General features: G+C 47.6%; 1 protein-coding gene across 3 annotated transcripts in view; it reads left to right on the top strand.

Moving 5' to 3' along the window:
- MYO18B (myosin XVIIIB) overlaps positions 1-19508 on the top strand; it is a 297367-nt gene that overhangs the window by 50331 nt on the left and 227528 nt on the right. For all 3 annotated transcript variants that reach the window (XM_031656039.1, XM_031656040.1, XM_031656038.1), the window contains exon 12: positions 6881-7025. In XM_031656039.1, the coding sequence (XP_031511899.1) occupies positions 6881-7025 (145 nt within the window). The remainder of the gene's footprint in view (positions 1-6880; positions 7026-19508) is intronic.

Below are 19508 nucleotides of genomic sequence, written 5' to 3'. Positions count from 1 at the left end.
CATTTGAAATCATAAAGCTTTCATATTATTTTCTTCTTCTCTATAATTTCTTTTTTGTAACCTAGCCTAATTTTTTAAAAATGTGCCCAGCAGCAGTGGTAATAATAATAATAATAATAATAATAATAATAATAATCCTTGCCACCCAGCAGTTTGCTTCTGGCTGTCACATTCCAGGCCTTGGCCCGAGGCACATTTATTTTTTATGACCCAGTTGTCAACTGTGGGGGAATGGTGCTCAAATGGAAGGATGAGGAATTACTCACTCGTGCCAGGGGCTCTGCCAGGAGCTTTCTTTTACTTAATTCTCTCAGTGGTTCTTTAAATAAGGAATTATGATCACATCTGTTTTTTTCAGGAGAAGTAGCCAGGCTCAGAGAGGTGAAGCTGCTTGCCCAAAGGCACACAGCTTTTAAGTGGTGGAGTCAGGACTGGGATCCAGGTTGGCCTGACTTTAAATTTGGTACTTTCGTTCTTCCCACTGTCATCTCAGATCACGATGCAGATCGTGGCTGAAGACAGTGTGCTCTGAGGTCTGGTCCACGTGCTCTCTTGGGGGGGTCACTTAACTTCTCTTAGCCTCAGTTTTTCACCTGTGGGATGGGTAGAGCAACACCCTTGGATGACACCAAGGACTGGGGGCCCTTACCCATATGGGTAGCCTTGCGGAAGTAACTTCACCTCTCTGAGTCTCCATTTCCTCCTCTGTCGGCTGGAGAGACCCAGCCTGCCTCATGGGGAAAAAGCGCCCAGTACAACAGAATATGTGCTCAATGGACACTTTCTCGCCTCTCCACTTCAATGGACTCTCGATGCTGAGATAAGAAGTGGATTGGTGAGATGCTGAGCAATGGGTAGGGCGGCTCCTGGCTGTGGACCGACACCTGTCCTGCCCTCCCTGCAGTGTCCATGAGGTTCACCGACCTGTGCAGGCACCCACGTGATGTTCCTTTTGAGATGCACTGAATCAGTGTTTAGCATTTTCCTCCCTGAGTTAGCTCCTGGTCCGGGAAGCAGAGAGGTGAAAATCCTCGGGCAGGTTGGTTGTAGGAACCAGGAGGCCCACCTGGCCCTGGGGAAGAGAGGGTTGGTGCACCTCCCCATGAATCAGAGTTGGGCCCAGGCCTGCCTGAGACCCCCTATTGTGCTTGTAACCAGAGGGAGGATGCCCAGGTGCTAGTCCCCTCTGCCAGGGAGGTCACCAGGAGCTCCATCAGAGGGCAGCTCCCAGCCACAAACCATGGCTCCTCAGGACCCTTTGCTCTGCAGAAGAGGCCTGCACCACCAGCCTGTGCAGAGTTCTTAGCACCCAAATGCACTGGGTTCCCCCAATCCCCTATCCTTCCACTTGGAGACCCCTCTTGCTTCCTGGCACCTGCTTTGCCTCACTCGTTCTGTTTACCCTTTATGATTTGCTCCATAACCAACTCCTTCTAGGAAGCCTCTCATCCTTCCAGTCAGGTCCTTTACCCCTGCCCAATGTCTCCCAGTCCATGGCATGTGCTCTGCGTGTCATCTCTTTGCACACCTGTCCCCTTCAGTGGACTGGGAGCCCTTTGAGGGCAAGGTCATACCTGATTAACTTGTTATAGAGTATGGAGCATCAACTTGGGCAGCAATGGGGAATGGTGTTTCCGGAAGGTGGAACAGCCTAGGCGAAGCCTTGGAGGGAAAGAGGCAGTAGTGAGTGGAAACCACCGTTTATTGAGTACCACTGTGTGCTGGCCACTGTGCTGGGTGCTTTACACACATAAACTCATGTAGTCCTCACAACAGCCCTGGGAGGATTCTAAGATATGATTTCCATTTCATTTGTTTATTTTGTTTGAGACAGGGTCTTGTTCTGTCATCCAGGATGGAGTGCAGCAGTGTGATTATCGCTCACTGCAGCCTTGAACTCCTTGACTCAAGTAATTCTCCTGGTTCAGCCTCCCAAGTAGCTGGGGCTACAAGCACATGTCACCATACCTGGATAATTTTAATATATTTTTTATAGACAAAGGGTCTTGCTACGTTGCCCAGGCTGGTCTTGAACTCCTAGACATAAGTGATCCTTCCACCCTGGCCTCTCAAAGCACTAGGATGACAAGCATGAGCCACCACACCTGGCCTTATTTCCTCTTTGAAGAAGTGGAAACTGAGCCTCCATGCACGGGCAAGGGACTTTTGCAGAGTTGCACGGTTGGGAGTGCAGAGTCTAGAGGGCGTCCAGCTCTGTCTGACTCCAAATCCAAACCTGGCCTCTCTCTGAATTGTAGGAATCTCCTGGGTGCTCTAAACTCAGCCTGGTTTAATGGAGAGAGAACATTTTGGATTTTATTTTCTTTTACTAAATTACCTGCAGACTTTGATTGACCTTGAGACTTTACCTCAGACAAACCCTGGGCATCTTACAATTTGAGTATTTTTATCCATTGATTTTTAAAAATTGAGGTAAAACACAAAGTATATGAAGTATGCTAATTCTAAGTGTACAATTCGATGTTTATATTGTCTCTTTCTCTCTTTTTTTTTTTTTTTTTTTGAGATGGAGTCTCACTCTGTTGCCCAGGCTGGAGTGCAGTGGTGCGATCTCAGCTCACTGCAAACTCCATCTCCCGGGTTCGCGCCTTTCTCCCACCTCAGCCTCCTGAGCAGCTGGGATTACGGGCGCCCACCACCACACCAGGCTAATTTTTTGTATTTTTTGTAGAGACGGGGTTTCACCGTGTTAACCAGGATGGTCTCGATCTCCTGACCCCGTGATCCACCCACCTCGGCCTCCCAGAGTGCTGGGATTACAGGCCACTCTGCCCGGTCTCTCTCTCTCTCTCTTTCGCCCAGGCTGGAGTGCAGTGGTGTGATCATGGTTCACTGCAACCTTGATTTCCTAGGCTCAAGCAATCGTCCTGCCTCAGCTTCCCGAGTAGCTGGGACTACAGGCTCATGCCACCATGCCTGGCGGATTTTTAATTTTATTGTAGAAGCAGGGTCTCACTCTGCTGCCCAGGCTAGTCAACTCCTCCCACCTCAGCCTCCCAAAGTGCTGGAATTACAGGCATGAGCCACCACAGCTGGCTAATGTTAATATTATTATTATTATTATTATTATTTGAGATGGAGTCTCTCTCTGTCACCCAGGCTGGAGTGCAGTGGCTTGATCTCGGCTCACTGCAAGCTCTGCCTCCCAGGTTCATGCCATTCTCCTGCCTCAGCCTCCCGAGTAGCTGAGACTACAGGTGCCGGCTACCACGCCTGGCTAATTTTTTGTATTTTTTGTATTTTTTTTTTTTTTTTTTTAGTAGAGATGAGGTTTCTTCACTGTGTTAGCCAGGATGGTCATGATCTCCTGACCTTGTGATTGCCTGCCTCGGCCTCCCAAAGTGTTGGGATTACAGGCGTGAGCCACCGCACCCGGCCCAATGTTAGTAATTATTAAACACACACCAGCAACTATCCTCCAGATCAAGATACAGAACATTCCTCATTCCATCAAAGGCTCCTTTGAGCCCCCTCGCAGGCAATCTCCATCGGAGGTACCCATCTCGCTTCAGACTCATTGTCCCGACTTCTCTTACCATACGTTAGTTTTGCCCATTCTTGAACTTCACAAAAACAGAAGCACACAGGATGCAGGCTTTTGTGCTTGGCTTCTTTGACTCAACACTGGGTCTGTGAGATGCCTATATGTGGCTGCGTGTGGCTTGTTCTTTTTTATTGCTGTGTAGCCCCATCGCTGTGCTCTGGGTATACCACTCTTTGTGGCTCCCTTCTCCTGCTGATAGACGTTTGGGTTGTCAGTTGACTTACTCCATTCACTTGACTTATTTGTATTTTCATGGTTTTTTTTGTTTGTTTGTTTGTTTTTCTGAGACAGCGTCTCGCTCTGTCGCCCAGGCTGGAGTGCAGTGGCGAGATCTTGGCTCACTGCAAGCTCTGCCTCCCGGGTTCCTGCCGTTCTCTTGCTTCAGCCTCCCGAGTAGCTGGGACTACAGGCTCCCGCCACCATGCCCGGCTAATTTTTTTTTTTTTTCGTAGTTTTAGTAGAGACGAAGTTTTGCCGTGTTAGTCAGGATGGTCTCCATCTCCTGACCTCATGATCCGCCCACCTCAGCCTCTCAAAGTGCTGGGATTACAGGCGTGAGCTACTGCGTCTGGATCTATTTTCATGATTTTGATCCAAAGAGTTTCTTTTGTCAGGACACTCTGCAGAGGTGTTTGAAGAACAATTGGCTCTCTGGAAGTTTAGGGAACTGTGAATGTTTTCCTGATCTTAATCGTTTTGAATCAGAAACATATATATTTATTGATCCATGTCTTCTGTTAAGAAAAAGACATTGGGAGGGGACGAGGAAGAGAAAGGAGCAAATGAGCTTTAGTGGAAGTTTTCTCATTCTTCTCTTCACTCGAGCTACCTGGTAGATGATGGAGTCCTTCTGTAATTTAAAGTCAAACGCTCATAGGTGACAGTGGGAGCCATAATAAATGTGTGGGCGTTGTCCTTTTGGCGTCCTTTTTCTGCTACTTTGAGATCTCATAAATAACTGAGTATGTTGGTAAGACGCCTTCCGTCCCTCTGTTTGCTCCAGCTGCAGTTGCTAGGTTGAGCTCCTGGTTGCTAGGGATTTTGTGATCCTGTGGCAGTCCAGAAATATGATGGATCAGTGGAACATGCTTTTGGTATTAACTGAAATGTTTCCCAAGCAAATCTTTTAATGTCACTGTATGCTTTGATGTCGTCCCAATTGGTTGATGATTCTTGCACGTTTCCCAGTTAGAGGAAGTGGCTTGAGTGGAGGAGACAAGTATCTTGGACTGGGAATCAGTCCAAGAGTCTGAAAAGCCTGCTTCTAGTCTTGTATCTGATATTAATTTGCTGTGTGACCTTGGGCAAGTGTCACTCCCTCTCTGGGCACTGGACGCTACAAAAGTCAAAGACCTGTTGGCTTTAACAGCCTGCAGTTCATCACCCAAGTTCTCTAAGCAGGCCAAGTGCAAATCAGTTTCTCATTATCGGCTGGTAGATTATTGACAAAAGAATTCCCATTCCCAGCTCACTTCCTGTCCACCCAGCAGGCTTCTGGGCTGAGTCTCCTTGGCCAGATGGTGTGTGTATAGTAGTTTCAGACTAATTTTAATATTCAATCAAACATAATTGGGATCATAAATCTTAAAAAAAAATCCTACAACCCGTAAACATCTGATCATGTCATTTTCTGTTTCCTTCTGTTAAGATCTTTGGTAGGCTAGGTGCAGTGGCTCACGCCTGTAATCCCAGCACTTTCAGAGGCCACAGTGGGAGGATTGCTTGAGTCCAGGAGTTCAAGACCAGCCTGGGCAACATAGTGAGACCCCATCTCTAAAAAAATAATAATAAAATACAATCATCTAGACATGGTAGTCTGCACGTGTAGTCCCAGCCACTTGGGAAGCTGAGGTGGAAGGATCGTTTGAGCCCAGGAGTTTGAGACTGCAGTGGGCTATAATCACACCACTATACTCCAGCCTGGGCCATAGAGCGAGACCCTGTGTAAAACAAACAAAACTGGCAGTTTTCTATTGCTGCACAGGAGACAGAAAACAAGTGCCATTTCCTTTAGTGGGAAAGCTCACGTTGGTGGTGGCTGCAAGAAGCGATGTCCTGAAAGGAATCTGGACTCACTGGCTTGCTGCGGGATCTTGATTGATTAATGATGTCTGTTATGAACTCAGGAATATAGTGGGAGCACATATCAGTATTTGCCAGTCATGACTGCAGTTTAGAGGCCACGCCCTTTAGTGTCATGGTCGAGGTCTTCAAGGGTGGCCCATGCCAGCTTCTCCAGCTTTTATCTTCTCCCCATCTCTATCTGACCCACCTCCAAAAATAACTACTTCCAGACCAGGCGCGGTGGCTCACACCTGTAATCACAGCACTCTGAAAGGCCGAGGTGGGCAGATCACTTGAGGTCAGGAGTTCGAGACTACCCTGGCCAACATGGTGAAACCCTGTTTCTACTAAAAATATGAAAATTAGCTGGGTGTGGTGGTGGATGCCTGTAATTCCAGCTACTCAGGAGGCTGAGGTGAGAGAATCGCTTGAGCCCGGGGGGGCAGAGGTTGCAGTGAGCTGAGATTGTGCCATTGTACTCCAGCCTGAGCAACAGAGCAAGACTCTGTCTCAAAAGTAAACAAAACAAAACAAAACAAAAATAACTGCTTCCCTGGACCACCTATTGTCTCCCCAAATCCTCTTTGCTCCTGTGGTTCCCTTTGCCTGTTGGGACTTTTTATTGTATTAAATTGGCCAACTCTGCCTGTTTATCTTCCAAACTTCTATTACAGTTTGATCATCTGCTCTATGCTATTGTCTTTGGCTGTCTTGGGTGGGATTAATTACCCATTCTTCCTCTGATGTCCCACGGTTCTCTGCATAGACCTATAGCACAGCTTACCCTACAGAGCCTACCTCTAGACCCTACCTATGGATCCCATATAGCCTACCTATCAACCTGTACCCATAGCCTACCTACCACTTAGCCCTTTTCACACTTAGTTGCTTTTATGTCTCTCTCCAGTTCTACCTTGAGAGGGCCTCAAAGTCAAGGTCTGGGCTTTGCTCATCTTTGCATCTCCAGACCAGAGGCCCGCATAGTGCAGAGCTTCCATAAATCTGTAATGTGTGCACACGTGAATGAATAAAAGCCACACTGCATTTCAAAGTCAGAGAAAAATGATTTGGATAACTTTCCCAGTCGCCTGAGTTCGTCTGTCAATACTCCTCAGCTTAATTGTGGGTAATTTACTGTGGCAATAATATGACCCCCGCATGCCTCCGAGACGGAGCTCAGCTTCAAGTTGTGAGTCTGTGTTTTCTCCTTCGTGATGGCCTTGTTTTCTTTCTCTCTCCCTTTGCTCCCAGCCTGAAGATAAGCAGAAGGCGGCAGCTGCCTTTGCCCAGCTCCAGGGTGCCATGGAGACGCTGGGCATCTCAGAGAGCGAGCGGCGGGCCATTTGGCGGGTCCTGGCAGCCATCTACCACCTGGGCGCGGCGGGGGCCTGCAAAGGTACGTCCTTCCTGCCGAGCTCACCTGGGAGGCCAGCTGTCTCCTTTGGCAGGCTCCTGACAAGGCCCCTCTCTTGGAGAGGTGGGAACAGGGTCAATCTGTCACGTTCTGTGTCTCTGGGACTGCTCTCGGGGAGGCTGCTGAAACTAGGCGTCGTGAGGAGGACACAAGGCTGGCGTTTCAAGCAAACCTTCTAGACCAGCGCTGTCCACAAGAACTTTCTGCAGTGGTGGAGATTACTGCTGTTCAGTGCAGTAACCACTAGCCACAGGCCGCTACTGAACATTTGAAATACAGTAGTGCGACTGAGGAATTGAATGTTTAATTGTATTGACTTCTACTTAATTTAAATTTAAGTAGTCATAGGTAGGGAGTGGCTACTGTACTGGCAGTATGGTAGAGCAGCTCTAGAATATGGAAGGGAAGGTTGGGTCTGTGCAATAAAGGTTCTGTGTTTCTTTTTATTTTTTAAATTTTTATGCTTTGAGACAGGGTCTTGCTTTGTCATTTAGTCTGGGCAGTTGTGGTGCAATCATAGCTCACTGCAGTTTCCACCTCCTGGGCTCAAGCAATCCTCTTGCCTCAGCCTCCTGAGTCGCTGGGACTACAGGTGTGCACCACCATGCCTGGTTCATATATTTTTTAAATTTTTTGTAGAGACAGGGGTCTCACTTTTTTACCCAGGCTGTTCTCAAACTCCTAGGCTCAAGCAATCTTCCTGCCTTGACCTCCCAAAGTGGTGGGATTACAGGCATGAGCCACTGCACCCAGCCAAGGTGCTGCGTTTCTAGCTAGACATCTCGGAGATGCCCTGAAACTGATCTTGTATCCTTATCCCATCCTTAAGTGTCTGCTTGCTGATTTTCCCTATTTTGACCTGGTCTTCCAAGTGGTTCCTGCCATCCCCCCAGTCCTTACCCTCTCCCTATCCAATCATTCACCATGTTCCAGAGATAGTCTCTGTGACATCATTTCTGTCCTAGTTTCTCTGTCCTTACTGTTATCACCTTACACGCGTTGTTTACCTTTGTGTGTGTGTGTGTGCTTGGATAGGTGCAGTAGCCTCCTTGCTGATGCCTTCATTCCTCCTTCTACCCATTCTCATCATGACCATCAGGTTCCTTTCTACTACATAGACCCATACTGTCATTCTCCTGCTTAGAATCCTCCTGAGGCTTTTCCTTGCCTCTAAATCAAATAAAATTCCTTGGCTTGGCATTCAAAGCTCCTCACCTCCCTAACCTGTCTCTTCTGCTCCCTCTTTTGGCAATACATAAGGTTCTGGGGAGAGAGTGAGGATGAAGAGCAAGGGTTTCTGCCTTCATGGAGCCTTTGGTGCCTTGTATTATGGTTGTGACTTTGTCTAGCTCTTTTCAGTGGCCGGTGGCTTCCTTTGGGTCCAGAACATAGAACTGGAAGTTGCTTATTGAATGAACACCCGCGTGAATTGAGGTCTGTCCTGGGACTGTGCATGGATTCTGGCTGACGTTCTGGGCTGTTACCTTCGGGGGCAGCAAAATCTTCGAGAAGGTGCTGGTGCATCCTTTCCGTCGTCCCCACATTCCCAGGCCCTGGGTCCGATTCCTTTGATTCTCATCCATTTGAGCCACATATGTTAACCCACTGTTTTGATTTTGGAAATTTCTAGAAGTCATACTGAGTCAGGAATAAGTAAGATGGCGATTCCACAGTTGATCCAAGCCAAGGACAGGCATACTGGGCTGGGGCAAATATGAAAAAAAAATGCCACTTATCTTTCCAAAAATCATCCACGGACATTCGCAGTGGCAAAGATATGGAACCAACCTAAGTGCCCATCAACCAATGAGTGGATAAAGAAAATGTGATACACACACACACACACACACACACACACACACATACACACACACACTATGGAGTACTACTCAGCCATAAAAACAAGATGAAATAATGTCTTTTGCAGCAACTTGGATGGAGCTGGAGGCCATTATTCTAAGTGAAGTAACTCGAGAATGGAAAACCAAATATACGTTCTCACTTACAGGTGGGAGCTAAGCTATGAGGATGCAAAGGCATAAGAATGATATAATGGACTTTGGGGACTTGGGTCGGGGAGGTTAAGAGGGGGTGAGGGATAAAACACTACACATTGGGTACATGTGCACTGCTGGGGGGTTGGGTGTACTAAAATCAGTCACCACTGAAGAACTTAACCAAAAACCACCTGTACCCCCAAAATGATTGAAAAAAAAAAAATCAGCCATGGGCCATGCTCAGCACTTGGCTGTCTGGGCATCAGCACTACTTTGCTCAGGGAACTGTGATGTCTCTCACTCAACTTCCTGGTCACTGAGGCCAACCTGAGTCAGGAGCAGACCCTGAGACAGAGATGTGGAAACATGTTGTATATTTGGGGGAGGACCCCAGAAGGCTGTGACAGGGGAATGGGAAAATGACACAGGGGAGGGAAGGCAGGAAGTACAAGGTGCATGAAGGAGTGGCTTACCCCTGGGAAACTGAGGCTCAGTCCTGCTGGGGACCCCTGGGAGACTCTGAGGAATATGCCTCCTGGTTGTCCTATCCAAGAGACAAGGAAGTTGAGATATTTATCCAGAAACTAAGGGAGCCCCCTGGCTTGTTAGCCTGTCACCAGGGAAGTGAAGGAGTTCAATTTCATTCCTGAGTTTCTCCTCCTGGGGCAAAGTGGGGGCCCCCCCTCTGATGTGGGCTCAAGGACCTGACCCATCACATCAGTGCATCTGACGATAAGAGAAAGTCACTTTTATAAATATTTTATTAATACTCGATGATGGCAATAATTTCTGCTAGTGCTCCCCCCACCCCACCTTATAAATTATTTTAAGAAGAGCTGCTGTCAGTCTGCCTGGGAGGCCTGCCTGGTGATTTACTTACTTATAGATTCTGCTTTGAAAGATTTCATAATAGGTTGCTCTAAAATCAGCTATTAAGAATTTCAAAGTCGTATATAAATGTCTTTGCTTTGTGTCATAACAGATCATTTTGAAATATATTAAGAATCATTTTCATTAATCAGGTTTCTTTTTTTTTTTTTTTCATTAAAATGATACTTCCTTCTCAGCGCGCCTGGCTTCCTAACTAATTCTGAGAGCCCCGATCCTATTTTTAAAAACCAATAATAGTTCCCTCTGGGGAGAATTTGGGCCTTAAAACTGGACACAGGGTTTTTGAACTGTTAGAGCAATGACAATCACCGCTAATATTGGCTTGGCGTTTGACAGTTTCAAAAGCACTTACACCTCTATTATGCCTTTTTATTGCATTAGACATCCGTGCTAACTTAATGCCGTGGCCAAGAGTCAGGAGTCTGCCTGCTGGGTATGAATCCTAGCGCAGCCTCTCTGAGCCTCAGTCTCTTCCTCTGTAAAATGGGGCTAATGATGGTACCCACTTTGCAGGCTTCTTGTGAGAACTGAAGGAGTCAATGGCAAAAACTGTGGAGCACAGGACTTGGCTCCTGGCAGGGTGTTTCATAAGGGTTCGTTTTCATCCATCTCCGTTTTATGGACAAGCAAACAGAGGCTCAGAGAAGGTGTGCCACTGATCTGGTATCACACAGCCAGTACCTTTCAGAGTGGGGTTTGGGCCATTCTCGTTTTCCTGGGGCCACTGTGCTGAGTGCTTATAGACTCGATGATGTCACCACCTCCTTAGAACAGCTTGGGAGGGGTGGGGACTGTTATGATGCCCATTTTATAGAGGAAGAAACTGATGCATAGCAGAGAGTTTCATCCTCAGGACGTACAGCTAAAGCTAGAGATGGGATTTGGACTTAGGTCCGCCTGAGCTCTGAGCCCTGAGACCAGCCTCTGCAACCACACCTCCCACCTCCCAAGCACTCTGTGTTCCTGCCTATGGCAGACCTACAATTCACCTCAATTCTGAGACTACCCCGAGTTAGCAGAGTTAACACAGACCCTTCAGGTTAGGGGTTCAGTCCCACAAGACTGTCCCCACTTCAGATGCCAGCTGCAAGCACCCGGCCTCCCGTACTTCTAACCAAGTGGCTTTTTTACATAGTGAGTTCTCATGACCCCCTTCTCTTGTCCAATAATTCACTAGAATGACTCACAGGATTCAAGAAAACACTTTGCTTACAACCACTACTCTGTTATAAAGGATACAACTCAGGAATAGGGCGAGGGATAAGAGAGGGGACAGAGACTCCTGTCCTCTCTAGGCATGACAGCCTCCCAGCACTTTGATGTGTTGGAAACTCTCTGAACCCCATCCTTTAGGGGTTTCCATGGAGGTTTCTCTATGCAGGCATGATTGATCAAATTATTGGCAATTATCTCGATCTCCATCTCTTTTGTCACATCTTAAAAAGAAACCCTATAGCCTTTAGCTATTACCCTCTAAACCCCTGTCCCTAAGCAATGCCTTCCCCCTACCCTAAACAACCATGAATCTACTTTCTGTCTCTGTAGATTTCCTCGTTCTGGACATTTGACGTGAATGCAGTCATGCAATATGTGCATATGTTTGTTGTCTTTTATGACTGGCTTCTTTTTTTTTTTTTTTTTTTTTTTGGAGACGGAGTCTCGCTCTGTCGCCCAGGCTGGAGTGCAGTGGCGCAATCTCAACTCACTGCAAGCTCCGCCTCCCAGGCTTACGTCATTCTCCTGCCTCAGCCTCCCGAATAGCTGGGACTACAGGCATGTGCCATAATGCCTGGCTATTTTTAAAAATATTTTTAGTAGAGGTGGGGTTTCACCGCATTAGCCAGGATGGTCTCGATCTCCTGACCTTGTGATCCGCCCGCCTCGGCCTCCCAAAGTGCTGGGATTACAGATGTGAGCCACTGTGCCTAACTGCTTTCACGTGGTATAGTATTCGCAAGATTCATCCATTTTGTAGCATGGATCAGTACTTTAGTCCTTTTTATGGCTGAATTATATTCCATTGTAGGGATATACCACATTTTGTTTACCCATGGACCAGTTTTTTTTTTTTTTCTTTTATTCTTCCTGAGAGCTGGGCCGTAGTAACTGCTAAGAAAATTCTAGTTGAATGTATGCCCCAAATCGGCTTGCACAACAGGTAGAATTAGGCCCATTTTGCAAAGGAGAGCCCAGAGGCAGAGCAGTTCTGTGATGGGACAAGTATATATGTGTATGCCAAGAAGACTAGACTTTGCAGTCAGCCACCTCCAGCCAGGTTTCAGCTCTGCCCTTTGATGGATGTGTAATCTTGAACAGATCACTTCCCGTATCTAAGCCTCAGTTTTCTCATCTATAAAATGGGACAGTTATGATACCTTCTCTATAGGGTGAGGAGTGATGAAACGCAATGATGTTCATAGGAAGCCATTAGTTCAGGGCTTTGTGGTTCTGGAAATGTGTCTGTTTCGTTTGTCCTGCAGATCCCATGGTAGACATAAACCAGTCCTCTGGGTCTGGGTCCCCAGTCCTCTCTTAAACGTCTAGCCAATTACTCTGAACTTGTTGGGGTTTACACTATTTTTACCTCAACTTACGGTAAGAAGCATTTTACCTCTTGACCCAGTGAACACACACACACACACACACACACACACACACACACGCGCATTTTATAGAGAATAGAGGGAATCCTCTGTATTCGTGAGTTTGAAAAAAAAAAAAGAAAAAGAAAAAGGAAAACAAGCCAACACTGGCATGTAGCTACAACCATGCCCAGAAACTCACCCTGGGATATCCACTTTCTCTGCAGCTACAAATCCCATTTTGGGTTTTGTTTCACCTTTATTTTGATTTTTAACCTTATGCAATCTCTCCACCCAGCCACCAGAGTGGCCCTTTTCACACAAAACCCAGCCCACACCATTCCTCTGTCCCCATGCCTGCCCAGGTTGCTCAGAGACAAGCTAAGGCTGCTACAAAGATCTCCAGGGTTCCAGGGAATAGGGGAGCAATGATTCCCAAGCACTCTGTGCTGAGTTACATGCTAAATCACCAAACCTGAGGAAGTATTCAAGATAATGCCTTAAAGGTGAGTCTTTGTCTATTGTTTTTTCAGATGGTGCCGTTGTGGCTCAGAGAGGTGGTGCGATGTGCCCAAGGGCACACAGCCGGGAAGTGATGGAGCTCAAAGCTGCCTAAGCCTAAGGCTCTCAGGCTTTGCACGGGGACCAGGACCCTTTTTAGTTGCCGTCAGCATAGATGAGGGTTTTCTGTGTGTGTGTGTGTGTGTGAGAGAGAGAGCACTCCTGAAGTCTAATCTATTCTCCTGTGTGTGGGGAGTAGCTTTTGGCATAAGCTGGGTAGGCTCAGGTGGACACCCTCCATATAAACTTCTTGGTTGTCCAGGGCAATTGTACTTTGCTCAGCCTGGATGTCAGCGGGTGGCCCTGCTCTGTCTGGCAAGGTCCAGGCAGTGAGAAGGCTCCTGAACTTGCATTAGATGCTGCCTGACAGCCTTGGCAGAGGGCACGGTCAGGACTGTGAGATCGGGTATAGTGGAAGACTATGGGCATCACCCATAGACCCCTAATTGTCTGGTTCACCTTGGATGTCCATGCAGCACAGAAGGTGTGGTGGACTTGCCTGCTGAGGAGGGCTCAGCAAAGGGCCCATGGCTGTGATGGGCAAGGAGATGCTTCATCTCTCAGCTCCTCTGGTGTCTGGAGGTCAAGTATGGCCTCCCCTCTCCCTCGCTCCTCATGCACAGGTTCTGAGTGTGCCTGTCCTGTGCCCAGCTCTCAGTAGGGATGGAACTGGGCAGCCCCTGTTAAGACACCTTTCCCATGCCCGCCCCATGCTGCAATGTAGCACATGGCATCCCATTCGCTCCTCTAGATAAACTTAACCACATTCTGCAGATGAGGAAACCGAAGCTCCTCCAGGAGAAACTGCTTGGCCAGGGCACACAGTGAGGCTGTGCCCGAGCTTGGACTGGGACTCAGGTCTGTCTGGCTCCAAGGCCTCCTCCTTCCACTGCAGCATGGAAAGAGGATGGTCAAAGGACAAATGGCCCCTGTTTGGGGACTGTCAGGTTGGACCAGGACAAGATCACTGTGGATTTATTCTTGGAGGCTCAGCTGGGAGCCCTGGAGCTCTCTCCAGGGATCCTTGTCTCATGATCACATCACCCAGTTGGACATCATCTCTGTCCTAGAAGCCTGGAATGGCTTCCCAGTCAGGCTCCTGGCTCCCCGTCTTCCCCATCCTTTCTACCCCTATCTGTTCTCATGCCACAGCCAGCAGAAACTCCCCAGTTCGTTCACACGTTTGGTCGGGTTACTTCAACAGAGCTACCGATGACCCTGTATGAGGGCAATTCCAGCTGCTCTGGTCCCTGCGCACCTCTCCCGCCTCAGTTTGCACCCATGATGCTGTGGCTCAGCCGCAGAACATGTTTCCAGTTTTACTCTCTTGCTCTTCCCTGCAAGAGCTATGGTATGGCGGTCTTGTCCTCTCCTGCTCACCCTACTTCCCTTTGCCAACGCCTCAGCTCTTGATTCGAAAGTCACTGCCCCCACAAGCCTTCCCTGGCCCTGAACAAGGTCTGGTTTTCCAGCTCTGTATGCTCCAGGCATTCCCTGGCCTCCTTTATTTATTTTTTCATATGGGACAATTGATTATTGGATTAATGTCTGTCTCCCATGCTGGGCTGTAGCTCTGTGAGTACAGAGGTCTTGTCTGATTCTGCTCATCGTTGCATCCCCACGGCCTAGCACAGGGCCCGGCACATAGTATGTGCTCAATAAGTATTTATTGAGCCATGTGTCTTCTTGGCAACTCTCAAAGGAGGGAGAAGTCACCCTGGAATTGAGGTGAGGTGAGGATGTGAAGGGGTTGTACACTTAATCACGTTGGCAGTTGAAGGAGAGGGGCCAGGCAGGAGGACAGACAGACAAGAGCACCGAACGACAACCACTCTGCTCCTGTGGGCATCCCCTCTTGCTCTGACTCTAGGACGCCTCCCATCACAGGACAGGTGGCTCCTGTGCTTAGTCAGTTTATTACAGATTTACCTCGAGAGGGTGGGCACAGCTGACCTTTGGATCTTAAAAGCCTGCTTCCATGGTGGCAATGGGACTGCATCCCTCCCTCTGTCTACATAGTATCCGCACCTCCTTTCTGTCTCTCTGGCTTGCCATCACTGATGGGTTCCTGGGGACGGCAGCGGGAGGGGGCTCTGAGGGCCGGCACCACATGGCAGGCAGAAAACACTTGGTGATTTGACATAGTGGTTGATTTGCTGCTCACCAAAGCTCGTGGCTCAAGCCATCACTCCAGGTCCATTTGACAACAATTCTTCCAAGCTCATGCTTCTCTCCTTTGGCAAAAAATGGCCTGTGGAACAATTAGCTGGTGCTTGTGTATTTCGAATGGCAGTCAATGGATGCTTTCTGGAGCTAAACTTGGTAAAGAGAGAGTAGGGAGGAGAGGAGAGCTGGCGTCCCAGAATTGAACTGAGCAGCATTCAAGTCCAGGCTCCCTGATCTCCTGGCAGTGTGATTCACCCTGTGTCAGAGACTTTTCATCTCATTGGACCTCAGTTTTCTTGTCTGTAAAATGATAATAATGTCACCTACCTTCTACAATCATTGTACAGTCAGATAATAAATGTTTAATACTTGGCGTATAGAAGTATTCAGTAAGCAGTAACTCTCTTTTCTTTGCAAAGCATTTTGGTTGTCAGTTCTTTCTGTTGGCATTAAAGCCTGCCTCTGAGATGGGCTTGGTGAGGGTTGTTAAACCCATTTAGTGAGTGAAGAACTTGCACCTCTCAGAGGTGTGGCTCCTCACCTAAAGGCATGAAATGAAACTTCTGTGCTAGACAACAGCAGGTTCAGAACCAGAATCCGTTCTAGACTCTCAGCTCAGTGCTCTTTCTGCAGTTTAGCAGAAGGCCCGAGAGGCCAAGGGCAGTGTAGGGCAGTGGTTAGAGCACAGTCTAGAGTGACACAGATCTGGGCTCAGATTGAAGTAAGAATTCCAGCACTGGCTGGCTTTGTGGCTGTTCCGTTACAGTGCTGCCGAAGGAATTGGCCCCAAAGCCCATGGCTTAAACAATCACTTTATTATTTCCCAAGGCTTCTGTGTATCTGCACTTTGGAAGGGCTCAGCTGGGAGGTTTTGGCTTGGGGTCTCCTATGTGGCTGCAGTCAACTGGTGGCTGATGAAGCATAGGAAGGCTGGAGTAGCCCATTTCCCAGGCTTCATGTGGTCTCAGGTCTCTCCTTGTGGGCTGGTTGGGCTTCCTTACGGCATGGTGGCTTCAGGACTCCAAATGCAAGTTTCCAGGAAGCAAGATGGAAGGTGCATCACCTTTTCTGAGCTGCAACACTTCTGCCATGTTCTATTGGTAAAAATCATGTCACAGTTTCAAGGATGAGCAAAACCAAATTCCACCCCTAGGTGAGGGAGCAGTGAGATTCTAGGGCGTATAGGATGGGAGCTATTGGTGTGGCCATATCTTGCCATAGTGACCTTGAGCAAGTAACTTAAGCTTTCTGAGGCTTAGTTTTCTGAGTCTCACAGGTCTGTTTCGCAGATAAACTGAGATGCTGTTTGCCAAGGGCTTTGGGGTACAGTGCCAGGCATATAAGTAAGAGTTAGGTTTTAAAAATCATAGTGTTGCAAATTTTCCATAGCCAATGCATCCCGGCTCCCTACTGAGGTGGAGATAGAATGGCTCCTGAGACTTTCACTCTCTGTTTTATTACCAGTGCCCCCGAACATTCTGTGAGACCCTCAAAAGACCTTCTTCCTAGAGAATAGTAAATCAAGGATGAACTATATGTCCTCTTTGCAGCAAGATATGATTTCTCTGTCTTGGGGCCTCTTTTTTTTTTTTTGTATGAGATTAAAATCAGACACAATCCTCTTCCCAGCAGTGACCTCTGTTAAAATCCTTTCCACGTTTTCCCTGTTCTCCACGTCAGCCCCAGGGCTGGGGATCACTTTGCATAAATTCTCACTTTTAATTCTCACAGCAACCCTGACAGGTAGGGAAAGAATCACCATTTTGTGGTCCAGGATGCTGAGTCTCAGGATCTTGCAGTCTTTGTCAAAGTCAAACAAGGTCTGGTTTTCCATCTAGCATGTGATGGGGCCAAGCTCAAAACTCAGTACCTGTCTGCCTCCAAAGTTCTTGCTCTTCTCCACTACAAGGCCACCCAGCTGGCTGAGCTGGTGGGTACATTCTGGGTGCTAGGATCTCCACCTTCTCTCCTAAGAGTGCCTTCTCAGCTCCATCTAATCCTCCATCCAGTCCTCAATTTGGAAGGTTGTCTCTGTAAGCAGAATCGAGGAGAGCTCAGACTTGGGGCTAAAGGCATGGGTTTTGGGACCAGGCTGACCAGTGTTCAGTCCTTTTCTCCTGCATGGTCCAGGTGACTCCTTTGACCTCTAAGACTCAATGTCCTCATCTGTAAAGTGGGGATAATCAGAGTGCCTGCCACCTAAGGTTCTTGTGAGGCTGACATTATTGAACTTGAGTATTTAAAGCTCTGTCATTGCTATCATTGGCATTATTGTTATTAATGAAAAATCGGTCCAGGACCCAGAAGAGTTTTCCTCAGCAACGTTTAGGAGAGGCTGACCTGGGTTGTTTTTTGTTTTGTTTTTTTTTTTTTTTTGAGACAAAATCTTGCTCTGTCACCTAGGCTGGAGTTCAGTGGTGTGATCTTGGCTTACTGCAACCTCTGCCTCCTGGGTTCAAGCAATTCTCTGCCTCAGCCTCCCGAGTACCTGGGATTACAGGCGCCCGCCACCACACCCAGCTAATTTTTGTATTTTTAGTAGAGATGGGGTTTCACCATGTTGGCCAGGCTGGTCTTGAACTCCTGATCTCATGATCCACCTACCTCAGCCCCTCAAAGTGCTGGGATTACAGGCGTGAGCCACCGCGCCCAGCCTGGGCTGGTCTTTAACCTTCTCCTATCCCTGTGGTCCTGTAGCTGTAAGAGTTGAAGTGCGTCTCCCTGGAGAGTCAGACTATTGGTCACCCTGCCTCCTGTCCCTCACCACTTGACAGAAATGACAGTAATGTTCGGAACTCGAAATGGCAACAAGGATGAGTGATGCTTGTCTTGATGGGGGCTTTGCTTGGTTTTCTTTTTCTCTGAAGGCTGATGGCTTATTTAATTTATTTGTCTCTCACTAAATTTGCCAGTCTACTTGCTGCTGACCCATTGCTTAATATATGACACAGTCAGAACCATACATAACCCAGCACGGGGTCCCATAATGGGGTGATGAAGGGAGGCTGCTATCTAGCCGGCACCTCACTCCCTGCCTGCCACCATCATAAAGAGATCAGTCCAGGAATGGATGGGGCTGTAACTTGGGGTGTCAGGAGGTGCTCGTGGGAAGGAGAGACAATATCCATAATGACAAGGGCCCAGTCCCCCACAGAGCTGTGATACCCTGGCACCAGTAGCAAGGACGGTCCATCCAGGGATAGGAGGAGGTGGCTGGATGCTCTCCAAGCTGTGGTAAGACCTGAGAGTAGACGGTCAGTGATAGTCACAGAGAGATTGTTAACATAACACAATGACCATATATTCAAGAGCTTTGGGAAGTGTTTTACCAGTCTTACTGTTTTAAATCAATCGTATGAGGAATACGTCAATGTTGTCTGTCTATAAAAATTGGAAATAGTCCAGAAGAATAGAAAGTTGAAAAAAAAAGGTCTTTCCTCACACCCCAAATCCCATTGCTATCAAAGGTGACCGGTGACCACTGTGAACAGTTTGGGGTGTACCCTTCCTTCAGGGCTTTTTTTTTTTTTTTTTTGAGATGGTGTCTCTCTGTGTCACCTGGGGTGGAATGCAGTGACGTGATCTCGGCTCACTGCAACCTCTGCCTCCCAGTTTCAAGCGATTCTCCTGCCTCAGCCCCCTGAGTAGCTAGGATTACAGGCATGCACCACCATGGTGGCTAAGTTTTATTTATTTATTTGTAGAAACAGGGTTTTACTATGTTGCTCAGGTTGGTCTCAAATTCCTGGCCTCAAGTGATCCTCCTGCCTCAGTCTCCCAAAGTGCTGGGATTACAGGTGTGACCCACTGTGCTTAGCCGACTTTAATTCCTAAAGCATTTTAGATTTACAGAACAATTGAACAGAAAGTACAAAATTCGTACGTACCCCTTCTCCTTGTCCCCACAGTTCTCCCTATTACTGATATCTTGTGATGAACCAATATTGATACTCTATATCAGTGAAGGTCCACAGTCTACACTCTTTCTGTTGTGTTCTTTCACGGATTTTGACAATTATATAATGTCATGTATCCACTGTTGTAGTATCATACAGGATAATTTCACTACCCTAACCTGGCTAGTTTTGTTTTTTTTTTTAAACTTTTTTTTCTTTTTCTTTTTTGAGACTGAGTCTTGGTGTGTTGCCCAGGCTGGAGTGCAGTGGTGTGATCTCGGCTCACTGCAACCTCTGCGTCCTGGGTTCAAGGGATTCTCCTGCCTCAGCCTCCCGAGTAGCTGGGATTACAGGTGCCTGCCACCACACTCG

Source organism: Papio anubis, chromosome 16 (genome assembly GCF_008728515.1).
Source record: "Papio anubis isolate 15944 chromosome 16, Panubis1.0, whole genome shotgun sequence".
Classification (NCBI taxonomy): Eukaryota; Metazoa; Chordata; class Mammalia; order Primates; family Cercopithecidae; genus Papio; species Papio anubis.
The sequence above is the reverse complement of the archived record's forward strand: the minus strand, read 5'-3'. Positions and strand labels throughout refer to the sequence as shown.